This window comes from Bombyx mandarina, chromosome 16 (genome assembly GCF_030267445.1).
Source record: "Bombyx mandarina strain Sakado chromosome 16, ASM3026744v2".
Taxonomy (NCBI): domain Eukaryota; kingdom Metazoa; phylum Arthropoda; class Insecta; order Lepidoptera; family Bombycidae; genus Bombyx; species Bombyx mandarina.
In genome coordinates this window covers 6,789,490-6,810,095 of record NC_143222.1, presented here as the reverse complement: position 1 = coordinate 6,810,095, position 20,606 = coordinate 6,789,490, and the positions used below count along the sequence as shown (strand labels likewise).

At 37.3% G+C, this 20,606-nt stretch overlaps 1 protein-coding gene across 4 annotated transcripts in view; it reads left to right on the top strand.

The window, feature by feature from the left end:
- Positions 1 to 18,205, top strand: part of Rilpl (Rab interacting lysosomal protein like) — a 38,198-nt gene extending 19,993 nt beyond the window's left edge. The window contains exons 4-9 of one of the 4 annotated variants that reach the window (XM_089734000.1): positions 4,644 to 4,709; positions 5,175 to 5,273; positions 5,918 to 6,084; positions 6,779 to 6,901; positions 10,828 to 10,922; positions 11,749 to 18,205. In XM_089734000.1, the coding sequence (XP_089590126.1) occupies positions 4,644 to 4,709; positions 5,175 to 5,273; positions 5,918 to 6,084; positions 6,779 to 6,901; positions 10,828 to 10,906 (534 nt within the window). In that variant the 3' untranslated portion in view covers positions 10,907 to 10,922; positions 11,749 to 18,205. Of the gene's footprint in view, positions 1 to 4,643; positions 4,710 to 5,174; positions 5,274 to 5,917; positions 6,085 to 6,775; positions 6,902 to 10,827; positions 10,923 to 11,748 lie in introns of all 4 variants that reach the window. The other 3 variants (XM_028179433.2, XM_028179431.2, XM_028179430.2) reach the window with 3 other exon arrangements.
- Positions 18,206 to 20,606: the final 2,401 nt, after the last annotated feature.

Genomic DNA, 20,606 nt, shown 5'->3' with positions numbered 1-20,606 from the left:
AAAAGGGTGTTAAATGAAGACTTAGGGCTTCGGGCATATCGAAGAAAAACAGGACATTGTTTGAATGCTCGTCTAATGGACCTGAGACTGAAGAGATGCCGCGCTTTGTTGAAGCGGTACGCGGGAAAAAAAAATCGGGAAATTCTTTTTTCGGATGAGAAAATTTTTACCGTAGAAGAGAGCTACAACAAACAAAATGATAAGGTGTACGCACACAGTAGTGAAGAAGCGAGCAACTGTATTCCGCGTGTCCAACGAGGTCATTTTCCATCCTCGCTCACGGTATGGTTGGGAGTTTCTTATTACGGCTTAACAGAGGTACATTTTTGTGAGAAAGGTGTAAAAACGAATGCAGTTGTGTATCAAAATACAGTCCTGACGAACCTTGTGGAACCTGTTTCTCATACCATGTTCAATAACAGGCACTGGGTATTCCAACAAGATTCGGCGCCAGCTCATAGAGCGAAGAGCACACAAGACTGGCTGGCGGCGCGTGAAATCGACTTCATCCGGCACGAAGACTGGCCCTCCTCCAGTCCAGATTTGAATCCGTTAGATTACAAGATATGGCAACACTTGGAGGAAAAGGCGTGCTCAAAGCCTCATCCCAATTTGGAGTCACTCAAGACATCCTTGATTAAGGCAGCCGCTGATATTGACATGGACCTCGTTCGTGCTGCGATAGACGACTGACCGCGCAGATTGAAGGCCTGTATTCAAAATCACGGAGGTCATTTTGAATAAACTTTAATGTCATAAGAATCTATATTTTGTTAAGTTCATTTTGGTATATGAATGGTTACATAATGAATAAACTTGTTTCAATTATTTTACATTAAACATGTGACAGAATTTATGACCTGACTAGGTATAATCATTTTCGCATAACGAATGGAGGACGAAGTGAGTGTCAATTTATTTTCAAGAGAGAATAGGTGACATTGGTAACCTATTCTAGATTCATAAGCCTAATATTCTAATGGCCTCATCACTCAAAGATATTATTTGGTTTTGAACTTTTACCAGAATTGGACACGACAATATCGATGTTCATGTTGAGTCATTAAGTGGAAGTCTGAATTTTACTCTGATATTCTTATTCTTCTTAGTCGAATACTTCATTGCTGAAGGTCGTGTCCCTGAAAAACGTTCGTGGCTCTTTGTACCATCAACTTCCATTTGCTTCGGTTTTCGGTTCGGGCTTTTCACAACAGAGAGTCCAGTGAGCGCAATTATCAGATCTGACCAACGCTTTGGTGGCCGGTCGGCGGGTCTTTTCCCTTCTACCTTGCCCACCACAATCAATCTTTCAAGGTTTACTTATATTTTATCTTTCACTCTGATATAAACGTCTGAAATAAACTCCCCTATCGCATCTATTCCCAACAAAGGCTGTCATCCGTGAATTAGGAGTTTAAATATAAATTATCTGCAACGTTCCACTGATGTTCTTCACTGTCCTAATTAGTCAAGTCAGTTCCGTATGCATAAAACGGGTATCTCGTTAGGAGCATATTTTATTCATTCGTTTCTTTTGAATACTGAATGTGAAATAAAATTTAATGTAGTGTTTTAGTTTTGTTGCCGGTTGTGTCGTTTATCAGAATCGCGTTGTCGAGTATGTACTCAAGGTGAGGTTGTCTCTTACTGATTCGAAGATATAAGCGACCTCGTGATTGACAGAGTGGGTATCAAATAGCGGTTATGATGTGGGTGGGTAAAAATCACAAAGTTGTTCGGCACAAAGATGTTCAGTGTTTGTGCCACCCACTGGCCAAGGGTCTCGCTTTCCGTGAGGTAAAGGGACGAGTAGAAAACGCGCTTGATTGTGAACTAAACTACTATATTGTTTCCTAGTAACTGGCTTTTACTGCGAAGCAATAAGACTGACCTGAGATTTTAGGAGCGGCGGCGGTATTTAAGTCGCGCGCTATGGTTTCAATTAATCCGTAATAATGTGATACTACAAAGCTCGCATACGTTCCATCATGATTTGGAATAGAATAGTGCTCACGTGAACTGCACCCACTTAAACTCTCTCCAGATCATCCAATTGACGTTCTTCAGAATAGCTGTGCTAAGAATGTTGAACCTCACGAAAATCTCAGATTACAGTCGATACATAACTATCTGAAGACAGCACCAGAACGCTTCTTCGAAAAAGTAGTGTCACGCAATAACTCTGTAATCGTGGCCGCCTCTAATTACATATCCCACCCAGGCGATAGGGAAATGCAAAGCCGCCCTAAATAGGTCCTATCGGGTGCTCTTGATCCACTCATGGTGCTTTTAGGCATTTCAAGTACCGTTTACCATTCTCGTCGAACTCATGTTGAACTCATCTTGATATGCAACTCAACTCATAGACAAAACTCTGAGTGACTGAGTTTTTCGCCGGATCTTACCAGTGGGTAGTGATTACGATCTGGCGGTAGATAGAGCGAAGCACTGCTCTTGTTTGCACTAGTATGACAAGTTCTCTCAAGGTGAACTCTATGACTTACCTACCCGGCCTAGTTGGAATAGCCCCTTAGGCTACCAAAGATTAGGTAGGGGAAAAAAAATCGGTACCTGATAAGTATCATGTCGACTGTCAAATCGTCTGCATATCCAACCAAAAATGAACTACCCTAGATTAATTATAATTGTACCTTATTCTATTTACTTTAGTGACGAAGCTTAATAACACGTGGTTTCAAAATTATTAAAGGTTTATTTTTTTTCGTCTGATAAAAGGTCACCTTCGCTTATGGACATCAGCAAAGCACAGCCAAGCCGCTTTATCTCAAGTAACTTCATTAGAAGCGTCTCAAATAAAATAATCAATGTCAGAAAATAATATAATGATATCATGAAACTGAATATGTGAATATTTGACCTTTACGCGTTCGTTTTTCAACAAGTTATTGGTTTTGCGTTATTCATCGCGATTTGTCATCTGTAGGTATCAGGCGGCTGACGTCACAGTGCATATGGCAATATACACAATGTCTGTTTTTATCACATTCTAGATTCATAGGTGGGTGCGTAGTGAAAATGAAAAATAAATTGCTAAAAGACGACTTTACCAGCCGTGGTTCTAAAGATAAAACTAACGATGTACTGGAATCTCGACTATGCGGGTGTTCAAATACTTTATTTTCTAAAGGAATACGTGTCTATAGTCTCACGTTTTTACTTGTGGTAGGACCGACCTCTTGTGAGTCCGCGCGGGTAGGTACCACCACCCTGCCTATTTCTGCCGTGAAGCAGTAATGCGTTTCGGTTTGAAGGGTGGGACAGCCGTCGTAACTATACTTGAAACCGTAGAACTCATATCTCAAGGTGGGTGGCGCATTTACGTTGTAGATGTCTATGGGCTCCAGTAACCACTTAAAATCAGGTGGGCTGTGAGCTCAAAAATAAAATAAAAAAACGTGGGTAAAACACCAGCCAGATGGTCAGATCTAGTAAGAGAAGCACTTGGTGGTAGTCTGTACCATCCGGTCCATGCCACCCATGATTGAACACAGTGGAAGAACGTCACATGTGGTCGCGATCCTCAGTAGTGAGGGAACGATATAGAAGAAGAGTCTATAGTCTCAACAGTTTGAACCAGATCCACAATGAAGAAATATCATTCGCAAACGATCTCATATGCATAGACATCTATTATACCCTTTAAACCAGAACGCATGATTGAAGGTTAAATATAGGCAGCATGACTACCATCTTGCCTTTAATATATACTGATTGAATAATACTATGATACAAAACTATGTGTATGATAAGTTCTTGACACATATGTTCTAGGAGAGGATCAAGTCTTTTTTTTCTTGCCGATTCGTCTAAGTTATGATAGTTGTATTCCGAAACTGTGCTAGTCGTAATGAATGAAAAAATCTTTTTAATTTGCTTTATTTTCCCTGTCCACAATTCACACATTTCATTTCATAATACGCCCCAAAAACATCATGACAAATAATCATCATCATCATCATCATCAACAGCCTTTATCTGCCCACTGCTGGACATAGGCCTTCCCCGATGCCTTCCACATAATGCGGTCCTCCGCCTTCCGCATCCAACGACTTCCCGCCGTGCGCACTAAGTCGTCAGTCCACCTGGTTGGAGGACACCCCACGCTCCTTGTACCCATCCGTGGCCTCCATTCGAGGAGTTTCCTCCCCCACCTCATCATGACAAATCGCAGATGCAAAATTTCCCGAGTAGCATATTTGGGTCGCTTTTGCGACGCCAACGCCACTATGTAGATGGTGTTATACTCGGAACTAAGTTCTAGAGTGGTAAATGTAAGATTTTGACAGAAAAACAAAAACACCGAGTGACATTTTTATCTAGACTTTATTCTTATTTTTTATATCTAATCAACACATTGGCGGAAATAAAGTTTGATCTGCAACACACACGACGAATTATTAATCTAGTATGGCTATATATTTTTATGATTGATAACGACAGCGACTGGCGTTGTCATGTTTTCGCATCGTTGCCATCACGTGTTTCTATGTGATTCGAGATTTTACGAATAAAAGAGAAGAAAAAAAAACGTCTAATTTGTCGTGTAAACTTAGGAATTATTTCAGTGAATAGTTCGTTTTTAAGTTTACAAAATTAAAATGGCGATCCTTGACACGTTTCAGCTGACAAACCAGCTAGCCCAGGTCAGTCGGGATCTCAGGCGGAAGTACAAGCAGCTACAGAATCAGGTAATCTCTTTTTGTTTAAATATTATTAAAGATATTGTTTTGAATCTTTCTTTTTTTGCATTTGACGTGACATATGATGACAGATGACATTCATTAACTGTCTAGCAATAGTTTTAAATTTGTTTGTTTGTTAAACACATTGAATTATCAAAATTAGGGTTTCAGATATTAAAGTGTGAAAAGAGAAAAAAATATATATATTTTGTCTATAATAAATAACTCAATTTAATAAATATAAGTGAATTTAAATCAAATAATCACGACTAAAATACTTTTACGACCTGCGTGGTCGACGGACGACCTAAGTAAAAAAAATTAAAATTCGTCGGAAATTCGCGTCGAAAATCAATGAGAATAACGAGTTTACCACAAATACATATTCAGTTTTTATGAGTTTTAGTGATTTTTAGAGATTTCAGTATTTTTACTCGATACTCAAATAAGAATCTAATCAATGTTTTGCAGATGCGGCTCGTGTGCGAGGAGCGTTCGGAGCTGACTGCCATCGTACAATCGCAGCAACGGGACATATCCGCGTTACAGCAAACTAAAGCGCAACAAAAGGTTCGTACCGCATTTTAGATCTATTCTCACTTGTAACCGATTATCGAATTTAAAATCATTAGAATCGTCTATTGATCGTCAGTTAATTTGTAATAAGGTCGTTGGATTTGAAGGTTTTTTTTTTTTGTATAGTCAAAAGCCTCGAATGTACTTTCAAAAAGCCATTTGCGGGTATTTCAAAAATATCGTATTTCGATCTTGAAACCCATTTCTTTCGTCATGAATACTTTTTTTTTAGATTTATTAAATAAATACATAACTTAATGGTTATCGGATTGTATTTTTTTAAACAGACTAGCTGACCCGGCAGACTTCGTAGTGCCAAATAAAAGACTTAAACTTTTGTATAAAATAAACTTAAGACAAACAAAAAGAATCTGTCCGACGGGGGACAAATAAAGGAAAAACAAAATTGTTATTTTTATTTAATTCCGAACATTTTCATATTTATCTAACCTTTTAAACCTTCTCTGGACCTCCACAAATAATTCAAGACCAAAATTAGCCAAATCGGTCCAGCTGTTCTCGAGTTTTAGTGAGCCTAACGAACAGCAATTCATTTATATATATAACTATATATAGATTTATGTTATTGATATGTTATTCTTAGTTTTCGGAAAAATAAAACAATTTTTTTTATGTAGAAATGCGCAACATGCGGCTCTGCGTCCCCCGAAGCTCCGGACGAGGAAGATCAATCGACGAAAGCTTCATACAGCGCGATACTGCACGAGCGGAATGAGCTCCAGCTTAAATTGAACCGCGCCGAAGAACAGATCCGGGCTCTGCAGATCGATCCGCAGCCAGACAGGTAATTAATAAAAACGTACATATCTAGTAGATCAGAAATTTATGCCACCACTTTTAGGATGACATTTGTATACATGACCTTTAGAGTCGTATTGGCCTAAATGTTAAGACGCCCGGTGTAGTCTTATCAAGCGACTAGCTTGTGTGCGCTTCGCTGGGCATTTAAAACTAATATTATTATTTCTCACCGCTACAAAGATTCTTATCATCAACGCCCCCGCAACTGGTGTAGGGAGTCCAACACTCATATAAATATTAGCCATTAAGTACATGTATTTTCTAGATGAATACCAAGTTTCAAGTCAATCGGATGCACGGTTCAGTAGTTATAACGGAACATCGGTAAAAACCACTGTAGATTTATATATTAGTATAGATGTGACCATATTAAACTGCTTTCAGACTACGCTATACTATAGTGCCATATAGTATAGCAGCGTATACTTAGCCAAGAATATATAGTACAGTGTAGTGTGAACGTGTCCATAGTAATGTATGGTGCGCGATATTGTTGTGCTATGAGCTATACACTACATGCTATTATATTATAGCGTAGTCTGAAAGCAGCTTAGGAGACCTTAGAACTTATATCTCAAGGTGGGTGACGCATTAACATTGTAAATCCATCCACCCATTTATGGAATAAAAAAAAAAAGTCTACGCATGTTTTCAATTAAGAACTTGTTTTCCAGTAGCGGTTCAGACTCGTCGCCGTCGCTGAGCTCGGCGGCGCCCGACGAGGAGCCGCCCGTGCAGGGTCCGCTGCCCGCGGAGCCCGACGACGCCCCATGGAAACGACGCGGCGGCATCAGGAAGTTGTGAGTTCTCAAACCCTCCTAATAAACAAACAGATCACCAGATCACTTCACGGCCGATCTGTAGTTCAACTTCGGTGACAGAATAGCCCGTGAATGGCGCCAATAATTATGATACGTGAGGTCGATGTCTCAATTGAATTGCATAACGGTTGTTCCGTTAGACCGGCATAGTCTTAGTCACTTCACGGTAGGAATACACGCTCCACCTCTAATTTCATCTTAGACTCATTATCGGTGAAAAGTAATATTAGATATTGTTTGAAAAAATTTGTTAATCTTTAGATAGTGTATATAGCAAATGGTAGTTGGTAACGTGATTAATAAAGTACATTTTGATATTCGGTTAAATGATAAATGTGGATTAAAAACTTGGTCGGTGTGGTGCAAATTTTTGTAAGTTGTCTGCATGTTTTGTGAACAGCATGGAACGCTCGTTTGAAATATAATGGCTTTGTGGTTAATTATACAGACGGGTTGAGCTCACGGCCCACTTGGCATGTTTCAAAAGGTTAATGTTGTGGAAGTTAAACTTCTCTTGGAGGTTGAGAAAAGGGATCATATTGGTTTCTTGTTTTTGAATATAATTAATAATAATTAAATTACGCCAAAGAAGTTGAACTTCTAACGTACACGAGCAATAAACATAAGGTTTTTTTTAGATAGTTTGCAATATTAGTTGCACGAGGTGACAAGAATTCATATTAAAGATTTAAAGATTTTTAAGAAGTAAACCAGCACAGTGTATTACCCAAATGTATCTTCAATGACAAATATAGATACCTGGTGATGTAACCAGCAAGTACTCCCACGTTCAAGTCAATTTATAGGTCGGTTCAATTTTAACAGTGTTCTAGTGTGTACATAACGCAATAAGAATAACTCTGTTATAATTTAATTTAGGATTACCACGACCAAATCAAATGACAGTAAACGTAATTTTCATTAATAAAACTTTAAATCTCGAAGCTTAAAATTAGATGTTGGACACGTTTTTTTTTGTAGTAATAATAATAGATACTCTCCAGGTTTAAAAGGTTGAGCATTTTAATTAAAACTACCATAACGGTTTAATCTCGCACCAAACACCCAAACTTTAATAGAGAAGATTATTGTCGCTTATCTCACACGTTAACGTGAAGATGATTTATGGTAGGCAGCGGCTTGGCTCTGCCCCTGGCATTACTGACGTCCATGAGCGACGGTGACCACTTACCATCAGGTGGGCCGTATGCTCGTCTGCCTACAAAGGCAATAAAAAAAAAAGAAAGAAAACGCAAATCAAACAATGATACAAGAAGTTGTACAAAATACAACAAGATACTATCACTATTAGTTCTGTGTGAAATGCATCATTAAAAGTCTAGATTTTTTTTAAAAAGAAAAATAGATGGCACTTAGTACAAAATTCAAATGTCGACGATTAGCATCTTAATTCTCCGTGATCAATAAAATTGTATTCTAAACGTCACAAAAACTAAACTGGAACTAAAATAAAAAATCGAGATTAAACCGTAAAAGTAATTTTAATTATTATGACGAGTCGCGAAAAACGAAGAAAATATCTACTATATCGGCATTTTTATTTTGGCACGAAGCAGTCGTTGTTTATGGTTTGAACTTTGAAACTGCTGAAACAAAGCAATCGAGGTTTCAGTTTTATTTCTGGACCAGTGTCAGCATTCGCGTGGGTTTGTCTATGGGCCTGTATGTATATTAACCCTAGAAAGGTGTATGATCGTCAGAGCGCCTTAGTTATATACCAATATCGCTTATAATATTGCTTCATCATAAAGCGTAGATTAAAATTCTATTTCAATACTTATTTCACAGCAACATTAAATTTTGGAAGAGTAATTTTTATCAGCTACCCGCAAATTTTACGAAAATACACTACTGGGCTTCATTCATAAATCACATTGTTTTGCATCGCACATAATAATGACATAGCAAGCACTGGGAATGTATGAGTGGTAATTTGGATTCATATACACATTTTATAATTAACAACTCACATAATACGGTTTTCATTTAGAGAATATTTCTCTTAATATTCGCGGCACTTAACAAGGCTTATTTGCTTTTTAATAGGGCTTAATATTTTTCATAAACCTAATGAAGAAAAAAAAAACATTTAACAAACGATACTTATATACCGGCTTTTATTTGGTTCTGGTACATTTTTCTTTATGTTTAAATTTGTATTGGGCCGTAGTGAAGCATGTTTAGGTATTACCGGGTTGTCACCAGTGCGGGCATCCGGATGATGACGCTCAGCACGCACTCGAAGCGTGCCCGCGTTGGGAGCACCCGCGGCGAGATCTCATCGCGGTGCTGGGGAGGGACCTCTCCTTGCGGGCTGTCATTGCCCGCATGCTAGAGGACGAGAGTTCGTGGGAGGCCATGGCCAGATTTTGCGACCTGGTCATGGCCTTCCGCGAGGCTGAGGAGCGCGAAAGGGAGTGGAATCCATCTTCGGCTCCTCAGCGAAGAAGGCGGGGTGGGCGACGCGGGCACGATGCTCCCGTTAATCTCCCGTAGGGACTGTTGGGTACTGGGTGCGGGGGCGCCCGGTGCTCTGCTGTCGGTTCCGTGGTGAGGCGGCGCAAGGTGGCTCCTATGCGCCACTCACGGTGTCTCCTGAGACGACGTCCTGCGGGATCTTCCCGGGGATTGGATCCCGTCCTATTGTCAGGATGGGTACCGGCGACGGCGAGCCTGCGGCGCGCATTGTGCGGTACCGTAGGTTTCGTGGAGTCGGAGTGGTGGAGCTCGATGGGGTTTAGTCGGTAGTCGGTTTTGCGGGGCGGGTCCTGCGTGGTAGACGCCGCGCAGCGCCTCGCGCGCCTTTCTCAAGGCGTAGTCTCCAGGTAGGAATTGGAAGAAGAGGAGGACTTTGGTCTTCCTCTTCTCCCTCTTCTTCTCTGGAGGCGCCGGAGTCCGACATAACCCGGTCTATTACCCCTCTCGACCGGGTATCCGTAAATGGATTCCCCAGCGTTAAAAAAAAAAAAAAAAAAAAAGGTATTAAGCGTAACAAAATTTTCAGAAATTGTTCTTTTTTTTTTCAAAATTATAAATCTTCTCTTTTTAGGTGTGTTTTTTTACTTAAATTTACGGAAAATGACACCAGGGCCGAAAGAGATCATGCACACAGGACTCATCGTACACTAAGCAAGGAGCACGGTACACGCATGAATTAAAATGAAAACACATTTTTCTATATTGCCAGTTGAAATAATCCACGGAAATATTCTTTAGATGACACTTATAGTGGCAACACCGTATACGTAGTTAACTGACAACACTGGTAATATTGTTGTATGAACAAAATGGCGCACCGTTAGGATTATTTTTCAGCGGGAAATGTAGAAATGACTACGTCACAGCTTTTTGCTTTAATTACAAAACCTACCTTTTTCTTATTTTAATATTATTTTCATGTTTCTGTTGTTCTGTTTCATTGCATTTCAATTAAATTTTCATTGTAATTTCTTCATGTTATCAATCATTACTTTTGTCATATTATTCTATTGCCGTTTGTGAAAGATATGCACTTTATTTTTAATCAAGATTTTTCAATGAAAAATAGATCGAAGAAATAATTTGCTTCACGAAAACTAAGCAAAATGTGCATCGGTTAGAATTGCAACAAGTGACATTTTGACTATGATTTCTATAAAATTCAAATATACTTCTGATAAAATTTCTATCTTATTACACAACATACATAATTTCTTAATTATGAATTTACGAAAAATTTATTAGTATTCTATTTAATTTTTTTGTCAACCCTATATATGTATGTAGGTATATACATATTTCTTGTTTTATCTGTATATCCATTTTCTTATTTCCCATCCTTTTTCTTTATTTCTCCTTTTTTATGTTATACCTCCTTGAGTATATTATGTTGCGGGTTGGGGCAGGTGCGAGTTGCTGTTCCACATTAAGAACCAAGGTCGTCGCTCGCCACCGCCACGGATCTCTTTCGGCCCTTGGTACTAAAGCCACGGACGCGGAGGTATTTCGTCAGCGTGTTCGTGTCCTTAATGTTTGAAAGGTGATCTCTGATGGAAAAAAAAATGAGGCAGGTGAAATGAGGTTCAGATCGAGAATCGACCTAGGAAGATTCAGGACATTTGCCCACTGAGTTTCTTGCCGGATCTTCTCAGTGGGTCGCGTTTCCGATTTGGCGGTAGATTCTGCGAAGCACTGCTCTTGCTAGGGCCAGTGTTAGCTACACTCCCGGCTTGAGCCCCGTGAGCTCTCCTACACATCAAGGAGAAGCTGAAATAGCCTCTCAAGGTTATCAGGTAGGAAAAAAAAAGCACATCTTTCACGTCGGGCCTTTCGTGTGCCATACAAATTATCAATACAGTTTGGGGGGAAAGCATGATATTTAAGTGGGAATCCATGAACTAGTCTCTAATATTTATTAGAGACTATTTAAATCATAGACTTGCTATTGACCAGATTGTTATAGTCACGCTAATATGCGTGCCTTCGTGAAATATTTCGCAGTACTGATACTAGTTATATAAGGATGATGTCAAATGTCTTTATCGCCTGTCTCATTAGATGTAATCGTTATTTTCAGAGACGCCTTCAAACGTAAGGACACTACTAATTAACATACTTTAACCCTCAAGTGATGCACAGTATTTAAAATAACGTCGATAGACTCACATTAGTTTGTCTTTGCATGAAGTAGATATTAATAAAATAAAAATATATTTTTCTAATTCTAATTTGTTATAGTAAAGTTTTGCAGTAATATTTTTAGTGCAACGAGGTTTAAGAGTTATTAAATTTTTTTTTTTTTTTAAATGACATTTATTTTTTGGCAGTTTTCGCAAGTTCCTTGCTGAGTGTGATATCTCCGTGGGATCGTTCCCGCGTCGTTCACTTTCCACGTTCGGTGGCAAGGCTACCTCGACCCCCGGCTCCGCCCCCGCCCCCTCGTAGACACTCGGACCCCAACTCGGCATCCGAGAAAACTGAAAAACACCGAAGGTACTCCGATATAAAACACCCTACCTCCAGATTAGACCTGCGACAGGAGTTACAGAATCTAAATCCCAACAGCCATGAGTTCGATGGCTGGCTCGGTGCTAAATTCGACGAGAAGGATGAACGTAATTGCGACAATCGATTCATTTACGATCACGACGTTCCCTTGCAGAGGTCGATATCACTCGACGGAGGCGTCGAGATATTTAACTATCTACAGAGCTTGGGATCGGATTGGTCGGGTAGCAGTGTCGGCTCTGCGTGGACGATCCATTCCGAGGATCGAGACAAACTAAAAATGGAACAGTACAGGAGTTTCGAGGATATCCCAGCTTCTCCGATTAAAGGGAAAAGCAGGCGTGCATCCTCTGACGTGGATAATGCGTTTTTTGGAAGGAATTTAGCTCTGTCTGTATTAAGGGACAGTTTTAAAGGCGTGGAAACGAACAACAGCAGTTTCTCGCCGCAGATAAAGAAATTACAGAGGTGTTACACTACATCTGGTTCATTCGAGGACTTCGGACTTCGAGTTTCATCTCGGAATTCATTCGAGAGTATGGCACGTGATGTCCCTCAAAATGTAAGAAGAATATCTAGCACTTCTGTTCTGGATTGTACTAAAGATGGATACTCAAAAGAAAGAAACTCCCAAGTAACTTTTTCGTATCCCTATGGTGACATGCGTTTGGGATTGAACGAGTATGAGGATGAGGATTACATTGAAATGCGTGTTCCTTATTACAGAAGTATATCTGTTGCTTCGAGCAGTGATGGTAATGGGGCGGGGGGTGTTCGTCGGAGGCGGGTAGGCGTGTTCGATTCTTCGTTCCCGGGAATCGTTAGAGAAAGGAATTTGAGGATGGAGGTCATGAAAAAGGGTTTTGAATCCAAGAGCTGCGACAATCTACCGGCTCGAAGAGTTGACGGGTCCGGCTATAGAACAAAAGATTCGCCTGGTATACAAATGCTTAATGGAGCGCATAAATGTAAATGTAGCGACTTGGGAATGTCCAGTAGCGAGATCTTGGATTCGATCGGAGCAAAGGAAACGTGTGTCAATTTAGAAGCGGCGGATAAGGTCGTGCCCGCGATCGTGGTCACAGACGCCGACTGTACCGATGGTGGTGTTGCCAAAGCAGAGAACATGAAATCTTCCACTTCCAATTTAGTAAGTAGAAACTGTGACTGTCGAATTTGTACCGAAGCTGAGGACGTAGAAGGTAGATGTTTCCTGCGTAAAATGCTAAGTAAATTATTTGTTAAGATGGTACTGTGTAGCGATTACGGTAGGAAATTGACGTATTGGGACGAGAATAACAACATGAATGAAAACGAAATGTACACTTGTTTCACTAATATATTGAAGTTGATGCTGGGTTTGTGGTTGCGGCATTTAGATCATAATTGATTTAGAAGTTTTAAGAATTAATTGCAGTTTCTTTGTCCTTTGAATTTTCTAAGATGCGAATAAATTTTGCTGGATATCAACGGTAGATTTAGCTTTGAGCTCGATCGTTTGATAGTCTTTAATAGCTTTAGAAATAACTCAGCATTGTGGGCGTCGATAACGCGGTCACTTGTAATTCGGCTAATATGGTTATAGAGAGTGTTGCCAGTTATTACTAGTTTTAATGTTGGTAGATAAAACGAAAGCTTACGAGAACTTTTCGTAGCTTAGTATTGTGAAAACTCCGGTTCGTGTTTTCGGCTTTAGTGTGTATTTAAAGTAGCTTTACACTAATTTTCCTTAAGCTTTTCACATGTGCTTTTTTGTCTCTTCAATAGCTAAAAATTTAAAATACTTCCCAATTTTCACGTCAATTTCCTTCTATAACAATATTATTCGTAAAACTCGATGCAATATCGTGAATCGGAAGTCAAAGAGCATAATATGTTTTAGTCGGAACGACTAATTAAATCGATACGATCGCTTTACGATAGATTTATGGTATTGATACTGTTATTATTATGTCAAGACACGATAAATCGTCTCCGACTTTATATGTCGTGCTCTCTGATTTTCTAATTTCGCCTTTCATGTGTGACTGATATTTGAGGCTGTGTTTGTGTGTGTGTATGTGTGACTTATATTTTATCGTTGTGTATGTTGTCACAAATTTTTCTTTGAGCGTTATAATTTTAACCGGTGATTTTAAGAATACTATTTAATTTGTAAGATGATGCAGCTTAAAATGTATGATTCGGGTAATTTGGTGAATTATTATATAGCGAAACGTGTTGTTAAAGATACATCATAATTTGTATTAAATCGTTTGGAAGAGCAAGTGCCATTTGTTGTTTCATCAACTTACATCAATTCCGCAAAGAATACATATCTTCATACGTTTTTTGGGACGAACGATTTTGATACTTGAAATACATTATTGTGAAGTATTTTTGGCCTAAACAGTATTCACATTATTTATTTTAAATGCATTAACGTTTTTTATCTATATTGTATTAAGCTTTACTTTAAGAATTAAAATATATTTTGAGTTACCAAAAAAAATAGCCTACAACAATTTACGTATGTTCATTTAAAAAGAAGCACATTGACAATAAATTTGTAAAGACAGAAAAAAGAGTAAAAAAAATATTAGAGAAGATAAAATATAAATAAATAGTCTTGGAGATTTTTCAGGTTTAGCCTTACAATAGTAGTTTCTCCAGACGTAGTTTAGCTATCAATATCGTTCAAATCAAATTTTTTTAGTTTTCAGCAAAGAATCAAATCAATACATGATGTTTGACATTGTAACATATTAGTTGTTATAAAAAAAAAAAAAAAATACAAGATGTATTGTTTTAAGGATTTCAACAGACCAATTTAATGCTTCCATAAATAGATACCGCTACATATGCGCTGTGTTTATTGGCTTGTGCAGTATTGGTGGCTAAGCTACGATTATTTATTGAATAAGAATAATGTTTGTTAAACATACTTGATACTTTAAAAAATATATATCGACGCTTGAAAGGCAAACGTGACTAAGCGACAATAACTGCTTTGTACATACATGATAGGCAATAAACATATTCGATGCGCAAAAAAATATATATTTTTAGGTTTGTTAAAATCTTATATAAATATAAATTGTTAAAATCCTACAGCTAGATTCGTTAAAATATTTTTTTTTTCAGGTATTTCAACTTTAAATTAGTCTACTGTAAAGTTCACGCATTGTCGCTTAGTCACGTTTGCCTTTCAAGCGTCGATATATCGTCTTTAATGTTAAATGAATTTTCGAATTCTGTAATAAAAATAAGAACTAGGTTTTCTGACATCGTAAGTTAATATTAGATATGTTTATATCTTCCCGAAGAATACGTGTCTCTTAAGATGTCTATCAAAACGAAACACCGAAGGAACATAGTTGTAACAATATTGGTGCTTAACAGATAATTAAAAAATTTAGCATCATCCACTCGGACAAAACTAATTGCACATTTTGGCGAAACACAATTTCTTTCTTTGTCATCTTCGTTGTCTGCTTCAATGATTGTCGTATAGTTAGTTCTGTGTGTATAAATTATTAGCGTATATTGCGTGCTGTTTATCTTACATTCAGTAAACAAAACTGCGCACCGTAAAAAGTAACAGTTTATTTAAAAACTGAGTTGTAAACTTACAAACTAACCCTTCTGTAAGTGTCCACGCCTCGACTCCGTAGGCTATGATGGATTACGATGGATGGCTACGTAGGTAGCATTAGTCGGATACCTCTGTCTTGTCTTTGCGAAATGGAGGACGAGGAAATTCGACGAAATTTATCGAAAGCTCGTCTTCTAGGAGTTTCACTCTTCTGCATAACCGTAAAACGGTATCAGCCAAAGCGAGGCAAGTGTGTAAATTAATAAAATTTTCATTGTCTATTTGGTATTTAATCTGGTAATACAACTTTATAAGTACTACTTATAAATATACACATGTGCTAGTTCTTTTAAAGATCTTTGAAATTACTTCATATGATCTTCAGTTATATCAGTAATAGCTCTGAGCTCTGAAATGAATATATGGTAAAGTTAAAAGTGACCTAATTTTGTTAATAATTTTTTTTTGTCCGAATCCAAACAGTTATTTGAGTTATCTCAGAACATTTTGCATTCTGATCGATCTAAGCGTAAAGTGCTGTTGAATTTTCCCATTTTTAATTATTTAAAAATAGTTAACCCAATGCAGGCACGTTGCGTGTAAAACTCACGTTGTCTCAAATGGTTCCTTTCTTTCAAGAGTTCGAGACTCTTAAACGACAAACCACTTTTTATTTATTTACAATCATTACATTCTAAGTTGGTCCCAATCTATTAGTTGACTAAGAATACGTACCGTACATTTGTTTACAAAGCACAAATATGAAATCTAAAAATACCCATAATAAGTGTGCAGTCGTGTTTACTGTGTAATCTCAATGGATGTTTATACTAATATTATTTATTAAATAACTAACATTGAAAACGGCGAGTCATGAACTTTGAGTTTTGACACCTACGTGATTGAATGAATATGGTCGTGTGAGAATGTGTAAATGTAAACCGTATGGTGCAAGCTATTACGTCAAATTATAACCTCTCCCGTTGACTGTGGAGGCAAGTTAATATGAACGGCAAAGTTCGTGGTTGGTTGTTTTACTGTAATATTTCCGGTCTTATTCATAATGATTTATCGGAGCCCGTTACAGGAAGATAAAAGTGTTTTTTTGTTTTAAACGTTTGATAAAATTCTTTGTTAGGACCTCGATCACAAAAACTCCGTTAAAACACCCAATGTTGCCATTTCTTGGACTCTTAAGGTAATTCGGTCATTGAAATTGGGCCGATCCCGACTTTATATAAACCCTCGACTCGATTGACTTCTCAATTTGGTCTGATCGCATGTTACATTAACTCATTGCATAATGCTATAGCAGCTTCTGTCCGGCTCAGGTCAGTATACCTCATCCACTACCACCAGTGCAGTACAGACGAATGGCGGCTACACATGAACATTTTTTTTTTCATTAGCAGATGACTCCAATAACGATTATTTCTCACGACCCGCCGATTGTTTTGAATTTTTAACTCTAAAAGTTTCACACTAGCTGCAACTGTCAATCAAAGCGAATGTCAAATGTTAAAATATTTAAAACCAATTAAATTAAACAGCTGACCGAAGTCGGCCATGTTTTTTTTTTGTTCAGTGCGCTTAGTGCGAGTTTTTTAAGGTTCTCGACAGCGTAAAAGTTAGCTCATATTTGTATGGAATGGGTTCGTTTGCCTTCCTTTGCCGTTAGGGGCGCTGTTCTAACTGCATATAAAATTGGGTATACTTTTACGCTATCGAGAACGTTAAAAAACTCGCACTAAGTACACTGAATAACATCTTCATATAACGAGTTTATAAGCCTACGATAACTCATTATGATCAAGACTGTGTTGTAAATTTCTGAAACGTTTGATAGGCTTAAATGACGTTTTATTAGGATCGGTTTATAATCTTGTGAATAACCGGGTGTGAATAGTCCGGAGTTTGGACTCATAACAGATATTCTACTATTATGTTTTATTCTTTCTAACACATTTAAAAACTGTACCTAATGAATGGGCCTTCTCTCTCGCACACAAACTTCATGTTAGATGTAGAGAAAATCAGTTTTTTGGATCTGGATCTCGGTTTTTTCGGACAGTTGATTCACCGAATTCCGGGTGCAGCAGTTGGCGTCAAAGTCGTCATTTTGAATGTTACTGTGCAAAGGTTAAGAGTTTTATTGTGAATAAGTCACGTGGGCTCTTTATTTGCTCTCGTGTAGTAAGTATTAGGAGTTGCTTCATTCCAATTATATTTTATTAGTATTGTCGTTTATTTTACTTCTAGTCACAGTACTACTGGTTGCTAGATTAAGTTTTGTTGAAAATGATGCAAACGAGGAATAAATTTGAGGATTTAAAAAACAAAAAAGTAATAAGACGGCAATTAATAATAGGATTCATGAACATATATTTGTGCTGTACTTTGATATTAAGTTGTCACTTTGCGAAATATTGAGTTTTGATAACATCTTTATATATAATATATGAAAACAATTTATTTCTATCATACATCATTCTTAGTTTTAATGAAAATTCTTTATAACTACTAAGTACTTATAAAATATTGTTTATTTTAAATTTGAACATCTTTTTTCGTTATAATTTCTTTGTGACCTCAAATTATATTTCACGTTTTATAAAAAAATACATTTTTATGTTCTGTATTGATTAATATTAATTACAAGTTGACGGTGTCAAAATATATTATCTGTTTATATTATGTGAAAATGTGTTTTATTTGTGACCATGGCTTCTAAGTTATATTCTGTTAAGTTAGGTTCGTAGGCAAAAAATGATTTGAGTGTGTGCCACCACGCTTATTGCATTTGAGTAACTTATGCCTTCATAAAATCCTGACCTAAAATGGTACTCTTGGTTGGACTATCTGTCGTATCTCAATAAATAGATCCCAATAGATTTAGATCAATCAGATCAACAAAAAAAAAACGTTATCTAAAAATAGTAAGTTTTTTTTTTTTTTTTTATTGCCCTTGTAGGTAAAGCTATTTTTGTTTCAGCTTCACCTGATGGCTCGTGATAATAATAAACATAATTCTTATATGATTCGTTTATTCAAAGTGCATTGCAATAGTTCCTAAACACGAAGGCACCTTGTAGAGCGTCTTAATACAGCAGTACTAAAAATACGATAGAAATTTACATTTCCTTATGTTTTTCTACATAGCACGCAATGTAACTTGATTATAATTTGACTGACGTGCTAGGTCATCGACTTCGAGGTAAGGCGGAAAGCGGCACCCATCGTTTACGCTTTGAGATTACAAATTCATAAATTATGAACTTCTATTCTATCTACTATGTTTTATTATTTAATAATGAACTTAATCACATTTATTCGATAACAAATCAGTTCATTGTGTGTCTGTCTTTATGCAACCCGCACTTAGCAATCCTTTTATTAAAATGAGAACAAGTACCCTCACTAATACACTACACTTACCAAAGTGACTTACATGTATTTACGTTTCATTTCAGAAATATATTTTCGGTAAAACTTGGAGTAAACCGGTAAATTTTGGGTTTCCGGGGCTTTTTGGTTTCGAGAACTTATTCGAACCATTTTCGATATAACATAACATGTACACATTTTTTTTATTATTGTTTTATTCAACAAAATATCATTAAATCACTTAATGATATTTTGCCGAATAAACTCGATCACCTTCATCGATTCAATTAATAAATAATATTAGTGTTTCAAAGTGGCAAAAGAAACTTTCGCGTGTAGTTCGGTTAGCATGTTTCAAACGCAACTTTCAAAATAAGATGGATTGTACACAAAGTGAAATTAATGTCTACCTCTTTAAAAATGATCACAGCAATTATTTCTATGATAATTAAGTTGTAAATATGCAAGAAATTTATGTTAGTGTAATTTCAAGTTATTTAGTCTTGCGACGAATAGTTGCTGTATGACGTTTGTAATTTATCTTTTATAGCCTTCGATTACGGCAAGGAGAAACGGAGAACTCGGTACACTAAAATGTGTAGATTTTTTTTAATAATCTTCTGGACTCTTACATATACGTGTATAGAAATTTTTAGTAATCATCACGAGCAGTTCTGAGTAGAAAAATCAGCAAAAGGCAAGCTGTTTGAGGAACTAGATAAAATAAAATAACATATTTGGGTATCGAACTATAGCTGCCGTAGTTAAATAAATGTCTGCTTTACAATAATAAAATTTAAATAATTATTTGCTTACCTCGAATTTTCTAGTGCGTATTTTTAGATAATCCAAATTAGTTTGGTTAAATTGCTGTCAACTGTTATTATATAATTATATAATAGAACATTCTTCAAAGTAACAAATTATTCTATCCTGAGCTATATAATTGTATATTTTATGTATTATGTATGTGTAATCTTCAAAATGGAAGTGTGTTATAGTAAATACGGAAGTTATAAATTGGTTGGTAGTTTATGGAACACAAAGCGACGGAACCTACCCTTACTGCCGAAAAAAATCAATTTGTTTCTTTCTTTCTCAATTACAATTTTGACGCGGTTAAAGGCGCCGTCACGTTTTATATCTATTATTAACAACCAGAAGTAAGGTAGTTAAAAAAAGGAAAGAAATTACACAGAATTGGCCTAAATATATTTCACTGAATTAACCAAAACTTCTAGCAAAATTATTTCAATCTACTATTAACGAAACCTTTTAAAATAACACAAGTCTCAAACATGTTTCAACACCGCATTCAGAACCGCACGCAGGAACACCACGCATATAGAAAAGGGCGCAGCTCCTCCCTATGCTGATAACCATAAGAGGCTATTTCAGCTTCTCCTTGACGTGTAGGTGAGCTCACGGGGCTCGAACCGGGAGTGTCGCTAACACTGGCCCTAGCAAAAGCAGTGCTTCGCAGAATCTACCACCGCATCGGAAACGCGACTCACTGAGAAGATCCGGCGAGAAACTCCGTGGACAAGGCGAAGGCGCAACGAGGGATCTTTTTTTTTTTTATAATGTAGCGCTGGCTCTCGGTCGGGGTTTACCTGGACTCGGTAATACTATAGACTCCGGTAGCTCTAAGATGTGGTAATTCGTGAGTTCTTCAAGCCATTTGGGTCCCCGACCGTTGGTAGACCAAAATTCCTAACA